General features: G+C 43.2%; 1 protein-coding gene across 1 annotated transcript in view; it reads right to left on the bottom strand.

Moving 5' to 3' along the window:
• Positions 1-17,920, bottom strand: part of DCC (DCC netrin 1 receptor) — a 615,473-nt gene that overhangs the window by 144,289 nt on the left and 453,264 nt on the right. The window contains exons 10-12 of the mRNA XM_065661552.1: positions 14,097-14,245; positions 12,596-12,734; positions 3,840-3,889 (exon numbers count right to left, since the gene is read on the bottom strand). Coding sequence (XP_065517624.1) covers positions 3,840-3,889; positions 12,596-12,734; positions 14,097-14,245 — 338 coding nt within the window. The remainder of the gene's footprint in view (positions 1-3,839; positions 3,890-12,595; positions 12,735-14,096; positions 14,246-17,920) is intronic.

Below are 17,920 nucleotides of genomic sequence, written 5' to 3'. Positions count from 1 at the left end.
ATACGACCAAACCAATTCTGCTTCTACAGTTAGTTCTAATTATTTCTTCACTTTTCTCCATATTTTAAAATGAGAAGAAGAAATAAAGTTACACACAGTTTTAATTAAATAAATCTATAGCTATTTCTGCACTTTAGATTTGTTAATTAGCAACTAGTATTTAAAAAATTACAGAAAGTAAAAACCAGCAATACTTAAAGCAAGGAAGTAAAGAAGTAAACAAACACATAAACAGCCACAAACAGTTGCCTTCATGCTGGTTCTTGAAAAGGGGTGGGAGAAGCAAGCTCAAAGGAAGAAACAGATCTCAAATCAAAGACAAAAGGAGCAAACTCCCAGCTTCCTAGCTCATGGCCCCCAGCTAAATCAACAGCTGGGCAGAAGTAGCAGAAACGGTACGCCAGCTCAAAGGAGTCCAGATCTGCCAGATCTTTCCCAAAGTAAGAATACCTTTTTTTTTTGCTTTGTTCCCCCATCTACAGCAAAATGCATGTCTCCTTGTTCTTTCAAACAGGCTAAATTAAAAAAAAACCTCTTTAAAAAGATGCAACTTTCAGTAATAGGTTTAGCTTAGAATCTACTCTTACACATTTTATATTTTCTAAAAGCCTGGTATAATTTTTTTTCCCTTTTTGATCTCTGCTGATCAAAATTTGGCAATTGCCCCATTCTTTCTGCCAGAAGAAGCTGTTGACACAGATAGTTCTTGGTCAAAACTCTATTCACAAATTATACATGTCCTTTTTCTTTAAACAAAGTAGGGTATTTTCAAACCAAAGAAGTAAGAAATAAATCTCTTACTTATTATATCCCATATCTCTAATAAAAAATCCACGCAAGCACCCTTTGCACTTCTGGTATTGAATTGTCTCCTTACTTGTCTCCACCACATCTGTGTTGCATTTTACAGGGAAACGTCTCTTAAGCATTGAACTGTATTTCTGCCATAGTCCTCACCATTATCAATTTTGATCTGATCAAGGTCGCCAGTCACAGAATACCATCAATATTTAGCAATAATCATGATAATAGTAATTCATATCAAGCATCTTCCATTTGCTTGGCCATCTCCGTTATGTTATTAAATTAATAGATCTGCCACCACTGAAGAAAAATAGCACAAAGAGAGAAATCTTATTAAACTAGAAATAAAATTTTAAACAATTCTGGGAACTGCCAGAGCCAGCCTCTGGGCTCTTCTGTGCACCACTTCAATCCAGTTAGCAAACTCAAAGGGTTATTTAGTTATTTGTTTTGATTTAATCAGTTTGTGAATTTTAAGTCTTCAATTAAATTAATTCTGACTGCTGCCAAAAGAAGAAAGGCGAGAACACAGTAAAAAAATGACTGCAGAAATACTATATTCCTAGTTATTGCAGTCTTTTATAAGAGTGGGAGACTGTATAGAGCTCTTTTCAGCATTAGCTTAGTTGTGCCTCAACCACCACCACCACAGAAATTGTACTGCAAAAGAATGGGCAAAGTGTTATTTTGGGAATGGTCTTTCAAGCTAATTCTTCAACTTGAAAAGCCTTTTTATTCCTTAAGACTTAGCAAGTTCAGTTCATTTCTGTGTTTGTTGTTCCAAATTACCTAGATGTAAATATTTAAATTCTATTTAAGCTTATCAAGATTTGCTGGAATTCACTGGGGCTTTCTTGTGTCTGCATTACCTGTAGGATACAGCCCAGAAGAGTCTCAGGTGGTTCCACGTATCCTTTACTCTCTGATAAAGATCCCCATTTCATGCATACACTCCCAGATACACCTTTCTATGCAGTTACTATGTCACACACATAGTACCAGCTTGCCAGCTTAGAAATAGATGCCCTGCAATGCCAGAGGCATCATAGAATCACAGACTGATTTGTGCTGGAAGGGAGCTTAAAGCTCACCCAGATCCAACCCCTGCCATGGGCAGGGACACCTTCCACTGGAGCAGCTTGCTCCAAGCCCCTCTCCAGGTTCCCTGCAGCCCCTTTAGGCACTGGAGCTGCTCTCAGGTCTCCCCTTCAGGAGCCTTCTCTTCTCCAGGCTGCCCCAGCCCAGCTCTCTCAGCCTGGCTCCAGAGCAGAGCTGCTCCAGCCCTCGCAGCATCTCCATGGCCTCCTCTGGCCTCGCTCCAGCAGCTCCCCATTCTTCTTACTTTGAGGGCCCCAGGGATGCTTTGGAAGGTCTCAGATCCATGCAGGTGTGATTTGCAGACTCCCACTGCCCACAGCAACCCTTGCCTCAGTCTACAGGTGATGGAGAAGTCCTCCTGTTAACCACTAGTACAGCTTGCTAGCACTCACATTTGGTCACATAGAGGAGGACTGAGACGTGTTTCTATTGCCTATCCAAAACCACCAGCCCTGCATGGTACGGTTCAGCCAAACACTCTTATTTTCATTTAAATCCTTGTGAAATACAGCTGCAAATTAATAATCCGCAAAGACTTCCAGCATTAAGTACTCTGTGACTGGGAACATACCAAGACCCCTGATGATGGTGGATAGAGGCACAATTTATGCACAGTTCAACCTGTCTTACCCCATCTGTATAAACTATCTCCACCTGTGAGTACCAATAATGCAATAAAACATCTTAGGATAGGAGCATTCACATACCATCCAATGAAGCACTGTACCCTGCAGCTTGTTTTCTATTTTTGTTCTACGTACTTCAAATGTAAATGATCACCACAAAAGGTCACAAAACGTGATCAATTGCTCTCTGACATTTTACCTTGAGAATAAGCAAGAAAAAGTAGACATAAAGGTTTGGAACAAGATGTGCCAAGGCATCAATGCCTTTTGGGCACTATGTGTAAGAGGAATTTAAAAGGAACGGGAGCTGGGTGCATTAAGAAACAAAATAAAAAAATAACCAGAATATATGTTTGATGTCACGAAAACGAACAGTGTAAGAGAAAGACCAAATTGACAGGTATTCGGTGTTCCCATCAAATCAAAGATAGATAAATGCTCCCTAAACAGCAGTTTATCCTCGTCAGTGAGCCTGGGGCTCCTACTCCTTGGTAGCTGTGCAAATGGATGCCTCCAATGATCATGTCCAAAGGGACACCCTGACAAGACACAACTGGTTTCATGCTTTAAAGTGTGAGCTCTTCCATGTTCCAAATGAAACACTGAACTTAGCTATGGAAGAAAAGCTTAATCAGTTCCAGTAAATGGAAGGAACGAATAAAAAGAAAAGGAATAATCTCAAACACTTTTGAAAATACATTAAGACACAGCACTCAACAAGTAGTAAGCATAATTAGCACCTATTATGTACAATACTATATTATGAAATAACATCAACCCAATTAATTTGTGATATGGAAATGTTGGACTTTTTAATGGAGGAAAGTAATGGACTTAAAGAAATACACCTTTCAGAAAACAGATGTATTTGTTGGAATAAGCAAGACGTCTAATAACAGACCTACTTGCATGTGGTGCTTATAAACTCTCAATAAAATATTTCTCTCCCACACCACCTCTTCCCAAGAATCAGCTCTGCTTCTCATTATTCCCCTAGATTGCTCCATTTAATCAAAGCACAGCTACGTTTAATGCAGGTGTTACTCTGCAATCAGAGAACAGTTTCTGCTGTTCACCTAAGTTTAATTGACAGCGCTGTTGCCAAAGCCTCTCTGGAAAAATCACTGCTCCTCTCTGAAACTGGGTGTTTCAGTTCTTGTTTTAACAACATCTAATAGGCAAGTCAGGGGAACATTCTGTGAGGGCCAGGTTGGCTTTCGTTGTATATGAAAAAGCTACACAAAGCAGGAACACATCCACAAACACCCGTGATCATGGGCCATGAGGTGCTGAGCACATGGCAAGACTTACCCTGGAGTTCACCACTTCCAAGGAGATGTTCTGAGGCATCGCACTGGGCACTGAAAGCGAAGAAAAGCACAAAGAAATGGGAAATATTATCATTAGTATCTAAGTCAGGTTACATAGAGTATTTCTCTTGGGGGAAAGAAAAGAGTGCAGCTTTTACACCTAGTTTATAATCTGGTCATAACCATGCAGCTAATCCACGTGGCACTTCAGAGGTCCCCTAGGGAGAGGAAAAACAAATGCATCTGTTCATTTTTTCCTGTTTTTGATAGACCTGTTTGTAAGCCCTTTAAGCAGCCAGTCAGAAGGCTCCCTGCAGTGAAGCCAACTACTTGAACTCAGTTATTTGTAACAAACTTGGTCAGAAATAAATATGAACATGCTGCAATTTCTCTGGCTTCTGTGTATTAAAGTGCGTTTCAGAGCGTATATTATATACAGATGGAGCAGGATATTTCTTTCTCAATGCACCTCTTTTTACAAGGATGCCTAAGAGAGAAAGATAAAAGAAACATACATAATAATATACATACATACATACATAATCTAATCCATACTGGCTGTTAAACAACTAATCATAGAATCATAGAATCAAGTAGGTCAGAGAAGATGTTTAGGATCATAAAGTCCAACTAATTTCATTATATTCATTCTTTAAGTCTTAAATGGGGTTAATAGCTACACAAAATATGGTCTTACAAAGGTGCTTCATGAGACATTAATGAGAGGGTTTGGCACCTGTAGCCTTACATAAAACAAGTGCTTCTGACACAAGGGGTTTATTTTCCATCTTAGAACTTCCTTTCATTTCATGCTCTCTTTAACTACATTTATAGGAAAGAGTAGTGCAGTGCAAATCCATTTATCCTATCCTGGCGAAGGATAGGGCTCTCACCACCAAGGCACAGTGAATTCTCTGCATGGTTGGACAGACCATTATCACCTAAATATTTCCTGACACGTTTCTGCCTGTTTTCCACTCCATATCTGTATATTTGTTTCTGATATGCTTGTGTAACAATGGCTCAAATTCCTCCAGCTGATGGCATATATTAATTCAACCATTAAGGAGCAAAGAGCTTTAAAAATAAATTCATAGCTGGTGATGCATCAACTGCCTGACGTGAACCTCAAGTTTTATTTTCCTTTCAGACAAATAATACCTGCTTGCTAACCTGTGCTACTGAAGACCTGAAAAGCAGATAGGCAGTTTATTCTCAGAGGAGGGTGGTCCTAGATTTGGAAAGAAAGAGCTGAAAAATCATCATGGTGGGTGAGCTACCCAATTTAAGAATAGTTTGCATTCCTATATACTACAGTATATTATTTTTTCAGTGTATAAGTAGGAATATATCAAGTCAAAGAGTTGTTTAACGTATATGATATTAACAAGAACTCCAGGGCAAAATCATCCTCGGTGAAGTTGTCCACACATATGGATTGGTTCAGCAAAGATCTACAGGAATGATCTGAGACCTAGAACAACTTTGAGATCAAATAAATTAATTTTATTTAAATAACTGTAGTGTTAAGAAGTGCTCGGATTGTTATCTGTTGCTATCTGAAGGAGGAAGGACTTCTGGCTGTGAAAGAATAATTTAGTAGGCAAAGAGTTAGGAGCTGGAATCCATCTCACTAGAAATCAGGCGTACTTTCCTTTTCACCTTCTTCATCTTCACTGAAAATTGCTGTCTACGTTGTGGGACATATATCACCAAGCAAAATGTAGCCATAAGTTTTCTGTAAATCACTTACTCTGGCCAAAACTGCCACCAGAATGAATTGGTGACATTTGATGTACTGTATAGAGATGGACATGGGGCGGTTACTGTCTATGTTGTCTCTTTATATTTCTTCTGTGTATACTCTAAATTGTCCATGTAAGCTGCCAGCTGTGGCAGGTGGAGATGATCAGTGCAGACTGGCTTAACATCAGCACTCTGGAAGAGGCAGGCTGCATCTATAGCTAGGAATCACCCCTAGCCAAAACACCTCTGAATCTCCAAATAGTTTAATGGGCACTAATATGACAATAAACACTCCTGTGAAGTTATTAAAGGAAAGGAAATGACTGCAGCAAGTCAGATAGACGCTAATTCCCTCAGATTATTTTCAGCTCCTCTGCTGAACTCTGCCCGGTCACATCCAAGTTCAATAAACAAATCCCCGAAGTATATCCTCAATGTAGCCTCCTCAATGCATGCTGCTGTTTAAGATTTAAGTCAGACAGAGATAAGTCATTCGTCAGTGCTAATAAGAAAATTGTATTTTAAATAAAGGCTACAAAAGAGCAGAAGTAACAACAGCTAACACCAGGAGGGACCTGCTGGCATATTAATACCCTGTCCCTCATGAAGGCTCCATGGAAAAAGAAACTCTTCCTCAGCTCAGGGATCCCAAGTCACAGAGACTGGCTGCTGGAAAAGGTGAAAGGTAACAAAAACCTATAGCCTGAGTCCGTTCGGAGCTCCTGCAACCCAGCGCTCTGGACCATTTTGCTTATCCTGCCTTGCCTGATTTGAAGGTAGGTATGTAAAGAATATACAAAACCAACTTGACATCATGCACTTTGACCACGCAGACCTCTCCATCACAGCAGATGGCCCAGGCTGGCGCACGCAAGCATACCTGGCTGCAGGACCTGAGTGCCTGTCTCAGCTCTGCCCTGCCCTCCCAGGGCTCTGCACGCAAAGCTTCCCTGTTCAGTCGCTTTTGTATCTCTCCAGATTAGCAGCTTTAGAAATGATGGCTTCTCTAGTGCAGCAGCTCTTTATTTGTTTCCATACTGCCCATGACAGCGCAAAGTTGATCTGAGGCATTGCTGCTGCAACAGTACCGGCGCAGAAAACAGTACATGAAACACTTCACCTCTCATAACACAGAGGAGATGCCACTGACCACACTCCCCTCATCTGGAAAAATATCAGATGGAAAACTGCCCCTGTGATGTACTTGGAATAAGAAAATCGAGATATTTTTGGACATTTCTGAATTAGCTGGATCTGATGAACACTGGTATCTCCCAGAAAAGCCTATTTTCACTGGAGGATATTTGCCCTTGTTTATGAGCAAGGCAGAATTTCTTAGAGTCCCAGATTCTCAAATGCGATTCTTCTCTCCCCTTACTCATGGGCCACAAAGGCTCATCGCAACATTTAGCCATTTTCACCTTAAAGCTTTCCTTCACATTACTGACCAAAATTTTATTGCCACTGCACATTATTCCCCTACCAGAAAAACTTCTCTTCAGTTATTCTTTTTTATATTTTCCTACTACTTGTTTGTCTTTCCATTACTTTGATGATTTCTCTTCGATGAACGCTTGTCACATTTCCCAATTTTGTCGCATACATGAACATAACTGATGCACCCTTCATCTTCAATCAAAACAAGAAATAAGCCCAGACCTGACCCAGCATCGAACTCGATCACAGCAATACTGAATGTCTTTATTCCTTGCTCAGTGTTTAGTCAAGGAGATGTTTTGAATTACCAAATCAGAGACCCAGATTTAATATCCTGGGTTGTTATTGCATAACAATCAAGAGAGCTCCCCGGCAAACCCAGTGCCTGTAAGATTACAATTACTTCCTCCAGCTTTATATCTTGATCAAATAAAGAAATTGGATGCGCCTGGTAAAATTTGTTTTTTGTTTATTATTCACAGTTTAATTATACCATTAGAAATTAGATAAGAACTCATTTTACCTAGTGCTAGCTGTGCAACAAAAAATGAACAGAGACAGACACATCCAGGCTCTGTGTCTCAGCATGGGGTGACTCAGTGGTAGAAGAAGCTTTGAATATGCTTGAAGGAGTCTTGCTGCCTACCTTGCACCAGGTGTCTAAAGGGAGGGAAGGTAAACCTCACTGCTGGATACTTACTCATGGGAAGAAGGATCATACGGCAAGGCGCTCGGATTTGTTGTGTTTGCTTTTTCTTTTTTCATAAAATCCCGGACTGGTTCATGTTGGAAGGGACCTCAGAGCTCTTCCATCTCTAACCCTCTGCCACGGGCAGGGACCCCTTCCACTAGAGCAGCTTGCTCCAACCCCCTCTCCAGGTTCCCTGCAGCCCCTTTAGGCACTGGAGCTGCTCTCAGGTCTCCCCTTCAGGAGCCTTCTCTTGTCCAGGCTGCCCCAGCCCAGCTCTCTCAGCCTGGCTCCAGAGCAGAGCTGCTCCAGCCCTCGCAGCATCTCCATGGCCTCCTCTGGCCTCGCTCCAGCAGCTCCACGTCCCTCTTGTGCTGCTGCCCCAGAGCTGGATCAGGGCTGCAGGGGGGGTCTCCCCAGAGCCCAGCAGAGGGGCAGGATCCCCTCCCTGAGCTGCTGCTCACGCTCTGGGGGTGCAGCCCAGCACACGGAGGGGGTTCTGGGCTCAAGCGCTCACTGAATCCGGGTCATGGGGAGCTTCTCACTGACCAACAGCCCAAGTCCTTCTGGCAGCTGCTCTCAATTTCTGCCTGGTGAATAATGACTGACACAAGTGCTCCAGGTAACAGAGTGTTGCTGGTGCAGGCACAAACTCCATCCACCAAAAAATAATGGGTTGCATCAGGAAACTCCTGTGTAATTCTTGCAGGGGAAGAGGAATAGGAGAGATACAGCCTGGTACTTCTTCTGAACAAATAAGGTGAAACTGGATAATTTGGAGGGAATTCACTATCTCAGGAGACCTGGCTAATGGAGTGCTACAATACGGGACTCGGTTCCCAAAAAGGGTCACAGCCATGACACCATTCACCTCCGGCATATCTATGCTTGTAGGTCTGAGCACTGGGTTCTGTTCATGCTCCCATAAGCATCCTCACAACCTCCTTTTCCTCACCCTTCCTTCAACTCCGATGCAACCACAGTGATCACCATCTAAAAAAACTTCATGGGCCATCTCTTTTGTCAACAAGAACGTCAATCTTCAAATTTTACCTAACCCCCTCCCCAACATTCGTATTATAATTATGGACATAAATTATATTTAGATCAAATACTCACGAAGCATGAAATAATACTGTCTGCCAATTGCTGGGATTAAATGCATTTTGATAAATTCATAAGCATGATAGCTCAAAGCATTTCTGAAATGGCACACAGCTTGGCCAAATATTATCTGAGCTGTATTTTAAACTGAAAATTAAGCCTTAGAGAAACAGTATGTTCCTTGATCTGGTGCATGCTGCCTGGGATCTGTAACCTGCACCTGGAGATGCTACACGAAACTCCTTTGATTGGAGGGCATTTCTCAGACTACAGATTACATCCCAGAGCTTCATGCGACATTTTTTGCCTACAAATGTACAGGAAGTAATAGTACAGGCTTTCTTTTTTTTTTTCTTAATACAACTATACATCCTATTGTACGCTATACCGCAAAGGCTTGGTGTGGAAAGAATAACCAGCTTAAGCATGCTCTCGTGAGGAAGACAGACTTAGAAACGATGCTTTCGTTTTCCCAAGGGGAAAGGAAAGGCAGACTGATCTTTGGACTCTTCTCCCATTTTTGACATTTACTGCTGCTCCAAACCAGCTTCAGAAGAGCAGCACAGGGGCATCCCAGCTCCTTGCCCAGGGGCTCCCCTCTGGGTTTGCCTGCCGAGGCAAAAACGAGCTGCCAGAGACTACATGGACTGTGATGCGAAGACAGCATGAAGCAAGGACCAAAGGGAGCCAGCTGTGACAGGCAAGGTGCTCCATGTTATGGTGTTGTCCCTCCAGCAGTGGTGCTTGCTGCCTGATGATGTTGCTAAATCTAAGTTTAGGCGGAGGATGGGTTGCAATCTAAATAGCATAGCAGGGCAGCCTGGGGAGCTGCTCTCCTCCACGGGGAGGGTGGTAGCAGGGATGCAGGAATAAACCTGCCCAAATCCACATGTGTGGATTGTACAGGCAACTACAGACTTTTCCTTTAATCCTTCCTTTACCTCCCACCTATAAAATAGGACATATGGAGTGTCTTTCCCCCTGCTCTATGTAGGCTGTTAGCTCACGGGGGCAGGAGTTATTTCTTGCTGTTTTATCGTGGATCCTTCTAGCAGAAGTTGAACCTTAATCCTAGGGAAGGTCTACATGGTGCCGTAAAAGAGGAAACTGCAGAAAGTTTTAGTGCTGTGGACTTGCTTTCTCCATTCTCTCCTTTCTTCCCTGGGACAACTAGAACCCCTACCACCTTCACCCAGGCTTGGCCAATGCCAGGCTTTTGCTCTGGCTTTTTTGCTGTTCTTCTTCATGCAAGAGACCAAAGTGCTTTCAGGCAGACCCAGAATAGTGAGGGTGAAAAAAACATCGTAGAATCCCAGACTGGTTTGTGTTGGAAGGGACCTTAAAGCTCATCCAGCTCCAACCCCTGCCGCGGGCAGGGACCCCTTCCACTGGAGCAGCTTGCTCCAAGCCCCTGTGTCCAACCTGGCCTTGAGCACTGCCAGGGATGGGGCAGCCACAGCTTCTCTGGGCACCCTGTGCCAGCGCCTCAGCACCCTCACAGGGAAGAGCTTCTGCCTAAGAGCTCAGCTCAGTCTCCCCTCTGGCAGGTTCAAGCCATTCCCCTTGGCCTGGCCCTACAGGCCCTTGTAAAAGAAAAGAGAAAGGATTTTCTCTTCTACTTGCTCCAAAACAGGGGAACACTGGGAAGTTGCAACCAAATGACTTCTCTGCAGAGCAGGCTTCTGCTTAAACACAGAGTAAAATAAATACCATCTCTTTCCAGATTCCTGAAACAAGGGCACCTACGCACATTACCATTTTCTGGACTAGTCTCATGCAAACCTTCTCGTTAGCACTGATTTTTGTTCACAGACAGGTAAAGTGTTTTAAACACTTGTGGAAGATAATTTTCAGACTCATGAATAAGAATCTTTCCCTTTCTCATTTATGGTGGTGACATTTAAAACCAAAGTGGAGCACAGGGCTGCAGTTTTACACTTCACAGTGTGAATTAAATCTACATACATTATGCAAAATATTCATTTTCACTTGTTTTCCTTTTGTTTTTATAATTATAAGTGTGAAGTAATTTATTCTGCCAAGATCCAGCCTCTATTACAAGGGAAAACTGAATTTGCTGGGTAGACATAAGTAGCATTTGAAAAAAATATTGCAGAGGTGTCAAACGTACAATAACAGTGCCAGCCGAGGTGTGGGTCATGGAGATGAATCCCATTGAAGATACAGCCCAGGACAACACAGATTAAAACAGGACTGAGGTTCTCCAGCTCCCTCAGTATCTGTACAGCTTCTGCTAACCCTGCCCAGAAAGAGGTATTGTTAGTTGATCAGATGTACCATTCAGAAGCAACTGGGTTACCAGACAGAAAATTGTCATTCTCAACCTTGTACAAATTTTCAGCTTTTCAACTTTTTTGGTAGACTAACAAGGGAGAGTTCTCAAATTTCTAACAAAATTAGATAAATATTTGCAAATATAAAGGATAAATCTCAGTCACCCTGGTTCTTCATCCAGTTTGGTTTTTTTTCCCTCTGTCATAGAATGGAGGATGTCTTTAATGTACAAGGCCAGGTTAGACAGGACTTTGAACAACCTGGTTTAGTGAGAAGTGTCTCTGCCTGCGGCAGTGGGTTGGAACTGTATGAGCTTTAGGGTCCCTTCCAACACAAACCAGACTGGGATTCTATGATTCTGTGATTAACAGTGACATTTTTTATGTGACTGAGGTGCACACCAGGCTCTGTTTCTGGATGCGCTCACTAGCACAGGTTACCTGCTGCACTTCTGATAACAGAAAAGCCCAGTAAGCTCAACATACCTAGCTGAAGCCTGCAGCAGTGTGTTTCTTGCCTACTCCCTGATTTTATACTCTCATTTAAAAGTAAACATTTTTCTCCCCATGAAAATGACCTTAAATTAGTGATCCAAACCCAGGACAGAGACACCCAAAATCCAAACCTTGCTTTATAAGTATGTATGAATTTAACTTGCTTGAATTTTTATCAGAAGGAAAATGGGTTGTTTACAAACCTCACTTTAAAAGCTTACTGCCCACCTCATGTCACCTTTAAAGAAAGCGTTGTTATGGAAAAATCCCCTCTGGCTGTGGAGCTCTGTCAGGAGCTGGCATATCCCTGAAGCCTCTGGAGCCTGTCTCTGGTCTAGCTTCTGCCTTATGACCTCCAATCAACCCTTCTGAAAGAATTTTCTCTCCATTTGTATAGTTTTTATACTTATGTAGCTGAAGTGACTCCAATGAAGTTATTCCCATTTTAGCCAGGTGTGGGGTTCAGGCTCAGTGACTTCAAGAGGAGTCAGGCATGATAGCAAACATAACTAAGTGCTTCTGACTGCAAGGTACAAGTCAGTTTATCTCCTGGAGCCTGCAAGCCACAGGAACACAGCACGAGCTCGGGAAGGATGCTTGTGCAGCCAATGTGACGAGCAGAGATTGAAGCTCTGGCACATTTGCTGCCGTTGTGTTTAAAGCACAAGGAAAACTCAGGCAGTTGGCTCTTCAGATACAGCTGTAGTAAAACAGCATCTGTTGAAATGCTCAAAGGCTACAACTGTGCCTAGGTTAAAGAGAAAATAGAGAAGGACACCATCCTTATCACTAGACATAGAAATAATGAAATGAACCAATTATCCTTGGAGATGAACACCAGCTCAGAGGGTACCACTCCAGGAACCTCCTATCTATGTCCTTCACATTCAATAACCTCCTTGCTTCACTGCTTCTTCTTCCAAGATATGGTGGCAGAAGAAGTCTGATAATTGCAACCAACAGACACAACCTGCCCCTTCTATCCCCACTCACCATCCGAAAGCGTGGTGACCGTCACATCCTCAGTGGAGACTCCGGGGCCGTAGCGGTTGTAGGCGAGGAAGCGTAGGGTGTACTCGGTGAACTTCTTCAGCCCCTCCAGCCGGTATGAGAGCCCATCCACTTCCACGTGCTAGCACACAGAGACAATAAACCAAGGGGAAACGTGTCAGCCAGCACTATGGCCATGCCAGGGGATGAGAGGATTAGAGGCGAGCTTTTCACTCTTTGACAAGTACAGTGAAATCCTTATTTAAGTGGATATAAAAGGCAATTTGTAACAGAGTCTCGTTACGGCTCAGTTCTCGGCACTCATCCGCAGTCCTGCCCACAGCTTTTGCATGGAGGAGATTTTTGCACCTAATTGTGTTTAGTTACATAGGGTGCAGGAGAAAAGTTTCTTTTTTTCTAGTTAAGCCCGTTGTTGTTACCCCACGGGTACATGACAGGGAAAGAGGAAAATAAACACAAAGAGTCAAATGGGAATTTTGGAGCAAAGGAGGAAGTAAAATAAAGCAAGCACAGAAAAAGTGGGGATGGTATAGAAGTTCCCATAGGAATACTGAAGTGTGTGCCACAAGACTGCTGATGCCTGTGATTATCATGTACTATCAGGCCAGAAAAAAGACATCTCCACTTTCTTCCCTGCTGCACTTTTTGCTAACAGCCTTTTAAGGCCATACTCTACCCATCATCTCCACTGTTACTCATCCACAGCAGCTCATCTCCACTGCTACTGCTGCATTCCTATCAAAAACTGGTTATTAAATGGCCAGTGGGAAGTGTCTGAGCAGTTTCTCAGAAAGCCAGAGTGCTTCTTTGCCCCTCAAAAGCATGCGCGCATGGCAGAGTTAAGAGTGCAATTAAGTGCACAACATCAACAGCAATTTTTACTGTAAGCATCTGCCAATCTGGAGAGAAAACACATGATTTCTAGCCTGGATTCATATTATTTTACCCTCCTACTACAAAGAAGTTACAAGCAGCAACTAAAAATCTATATTCTACAAAGACCACACGTACAAACTGCCATCAATGCAGTGATGGTTCTGCACAATGTAAGGGGGAGTCTAAGGGGTCTTTAGATGCTCTTCAGCATTATTCTGAAATTTCAGTGTAAAACTGAGGGATGGTTGATATATGACAGGGTGCCTCTTCTACCTTCTGAACCCATTTTATACTGGTGGACATTTTCATTTTGCTTGATTTGCCCTTTTATAGAATCGTAGAATCATAGAATAGTTAGGGTTGGAAAGGACCTCAAGATCATCCAGTTCCAACCCCCCTGCCATGGACAGGGACACCTCACACTAAAACAGGGACACCTCACCTCATCACTGCTCCGTGCAAAGTTTACCGTGGAGGATTTATCTGTAAAACCTCTTGCTCTGAGCCTTTCTAAGACCTGCAGATGCCAACACCAAACGTCTCCTTTTCACAAATATCTCCTCTTCCTTTTCACAGCGGGAGAAGAACCACTCTGGTCATTGCTCACCTGTTCTCTCCCAGTCGCTGTCTCTGTACAGAAGAGTCTGTAGCCTTGGACGGGGCCATTGGCATAGGCAGGAGGATCCCAGGAGACGAGAATCGAGGTCGGTGAGGTAGACACAGCCCGCAGGTTTTCCACCGGCCCAGGAACTTGCACTGCACAGAAAGGAAAGGACAGTGTGAAAGCCCCACTCCTGCATCACCCACCACTGCAACCGGACCCCCATGCGTGGCACAAGCCAGCCCGGGATACGCCTCCAGGGGTGCCCACAACAGCAAAGCTTCAGCCCCTCAGAAAGTCCAGACAGAACACAAAAGGGACCCATGGAAAACCCATGGAAAAACCCACGGAAAACACTCTCCAAAGAGACTTGTTTCAGATTCAGCAGCATGAACACATCAAATCGACTCTGTGAAACACTGAAAAAGGCTTGTTCCATCTATGCTACAACTCGGTGCCTTTGGCTCAGAGGATGAACTTCATCTTTAAATTGAATTTCTGGGAACTAATTGGCACAGATATCTAAAACACTCAATAGATGCATCTATTTTATGGTAGTGGGAAACCAGAAACTTGCAAACCTGATCATCCAAGACCAGCTGTAGCAAAGAACTGCCATTAGGAAAACTCACAGGCAGACACCAACACACTACAATCATCTCATAAACACACCAGCTGAGAGCTTAAAGTGCCTTTCTGGTTAGCTATGTGTGTTTCCGTCCCAGCTCTGTATGTACCAGCTTGGTGCTATTAAATTATAAATTGATCTGGTGCACCGCAGCAGGGTTTGGTTTCTTTTAGAAAGCAATTGTCTTCAAGATCCCTCTGTTAGCTTTTACTTAGCATATTTGCTCATGTTGTGCACATGAAGCTGTTTGTGCTATCTGTTTAAACTTCTTTATGCGTTGCTCACTCTATTTTAGCTGCCTGAGCGCTCACAGATGATGGCTGAGATGAAGCGTTAAGTGCAGTCTCCTTGGCATGCTCTAACGAGCAAGGTTGCTCACAAAGGCTGGGCTCTAAGCTGGTATCACCACATCTAGCAGGGGCATGAAATTGCTCCTGCAAGGCCCCAGAAACCTGATAGAACGATAGATTTGGTCAGAAGACATCCTAGAGCTCTACCTATCAAGCCCTGATGACTGGGCTGATCTTGAAGCTGACCTGCTTTGCTTAGGGGCTGGACCAGAGACCTCTCATCATCTGCAACCTCTAACTTGCCCTCAAAAGTTTGGCCTCACTAGCCAAAATCTTCAACATTAATATGTAATCCCAGTTCTGCTCTTAAATAATATTCTGGTGTTCGCAAGTTGCCCAGCACTTACAGAAACTGCAGGGCTGTAACAAGCTCATCTTACAAACCAGATAACATCAATAGAAGTGCTAAAATATCCCATCCTTGAAACTGTTACCTGGTTTGATTAGTTCTGAAAACAGAGAAGCTTGCAGTAGTTTCAGCCTTCAGTAGAGATCATTTGAAATGTAAAATTTAGATCGGCCTTGACACTAAGTCATGCTGCTGGGTGAATAAGCGCTTAACTCCTCCTCAAATGAGAACACAAACCAAACACAGAATCACGGAATAGCAGCACGGGTTGGGTTGGAAGGGACCTTAAAGCTCATCCGGTTCAAACCCCCTGCCATGGGCAAGGACATCTTCCACTAGAGGAGGTTGCTCCAAGCCCTGTCCAACCTGGCCTTGAACACTGCCAGGGATGGGGCATTTCCATTATTTATTATTATGAAATAAATCCTTTATTTGGTTTATTTGGTAAAAGAATCCCTGATAAGTGCTAAGGGAGCTCTCCTAGGTCACTTATTGTTATAACAGTCACAGAATTGCTAGGGTGGGAAGTGACATCTGGAGACCATGTAGTCCAAATCCCCTGCCAACGACTGTGTCTTAAAATGCACTAATTTCAGCCTGGATGCAAATTATCACACATCAGCCACATCACACTTTTGGATGTCAGCTTGAACCATTTACAAAAACAAAAGAGCTAAAAAAGCTTAATAAACTCCTGTAACTACCAGCATTATTTCCCCAGAAAATCACTCCCTGCATGTCTCTGAGGGACCTAAACCCCATGACACCTGATTTGGAGATACGGCTATCTATAGCTAGTCTGTGCTTCCATCTTGAGCTTGAGCAAAACTGGAAGAGAAAAAATGAATAACTGTGGCAAATTTAAAAGTCAAGCAGAAAAATCTTCATCACCAAATATACCTTTTCACTTCCCATAAGGAGCGTCCTGTGGCAAAAAACAAACTCACCAGCTGTTGCATGCATGGCAGATAACAGAATTACAGCTCCTAGAGCAGGCTTTCTGCACAGTTACATCCCCGTTACCAGGCAGTTTCACACTAACAGCTCTTTATTTTAAACTGTGTGTATGGTGAGCAGCAACAGCAGACCCTGCTCTCCTTGGATCCAACCCTGTCCCACAGAATATGGGTTGCAAGGCTGAGCATTGGAGAACAGTGCCCAGACATGGTGTCAGCAGCACACAGATACCATTTGATCACAAGTAATTTCAGCTTTAGATGCAGCGTAGATACATTTAATTTATTTTTCTTTCCTTCACCCAGTTTCCCTTTTCATTCTATTTCAGTATTTCTGACAGGCACTCTAATGTGCTTAAGGTCTCAGTATTTTCAGCACACACAAAGCATTTAATAATCTCTCCTGATCCCTTCTGTCAAATAATAATCTCCTGAAAATTGGCATTAAGTTTTAAATCTTTTCCTAAATTTTTCTTTTCCTAAATAGCACGCAGGCCCTAGAACTGCTTTACATTCCATTAAAACAAGACGTTAAATCATGTTTCTTCTAAAGTCAGTCTTTTGCGACTAACAGCATCCTTTCTCTAAGAAAAAAGGGTAAAGGAAAGAGGGCAGGCAGATGACTGATGCTTTTTCTCTTACTGGGGGCTCCACGTAATGCTTCAATATATTCAAAGTCACCCTTCCCTCTGAGAATGCCCTTCCACTCCCACAAAGGATTGGTTTGGCACTTCAGACTGTTGCTGAAATAGGAGCTACAACAATTGCTTGCAAAGAGTTCGATGCTGCTCTCACAACTGCCAAGTCTGGGGTTATTTGGTGAAATCTCTCCTATTCAAAAGCAGTAAAAGTGATCGGGTCCAAAGCCAGAAACGGTCAAATGCTTTGGTTTTCTTGAATCCAACACTGGTTTTAGAAATACACATGAACTTCTTTTCTGCTGTTGCTAATGTTAGCTGTCAGTGTGGCTGATCTTGTGTTAGGGTGTGTAGCTGTATTCACACTGTGCTGTAAGAATATGCCTCACACTGCCCCAAAAGCCAATGTTCCTGGGGCTCAGAGATGATACTTACCATAGGCACCAGATATATACCTTGATTTTAGGTATAGACTATTGCAGAAATGACTACTTGTGTTCCTAACATACTCGTTGCTGAATGGCACTGTTGCTTCCAATCTAAGCTGGCCCAAGCCAAGAGGGCTGTCCGCTATGGTAATGTTATGTCTTGCTTTTAATCTTCCAGCAGTTCACAAATCCAACAGACCTTGGGCTATTTCGGAGCTCATCTGCCAGCAGTCCATATGATACCAAAGAGGTCATGTGCAGCTGGCAATAGGTGAAGTGCCTCCAGACAACATCCACAACTCATTCCCTCTCTCCGTCTTACAGAGCAGTGCTGCACATAGAATCATAAAATCACAGAATGTTTTTGGTTGGAAGGGAGCTTAAAGCTCATCCAGTCCCAACGCCTGCCACGGGCAGGGACGCCTTCCACTGGAGCAGCTTGCTCCAAGCCCCTGTGTCCAACCTGGCCTTGAGCACTGCC

The sequence above is a fragment of the Lathamus discolor genome, chromosome Z (assembly GCF_037157495.1).
Source record: "Lathamus discolor isolate bLatDis1 chromosome Z, bLatDis1.hap1, whole genome shotgun sequence".
In the NCBI taxonomy this organism is placed as follows: Eukaryota; Metazoa; Chordata; class Aves; order Psittaciformes; family Psittacidae; genus Lathamus; species Lathamus discolor.
This window is presented reverse-complemented; position numbering and strand designations above follow the sequence as displayed.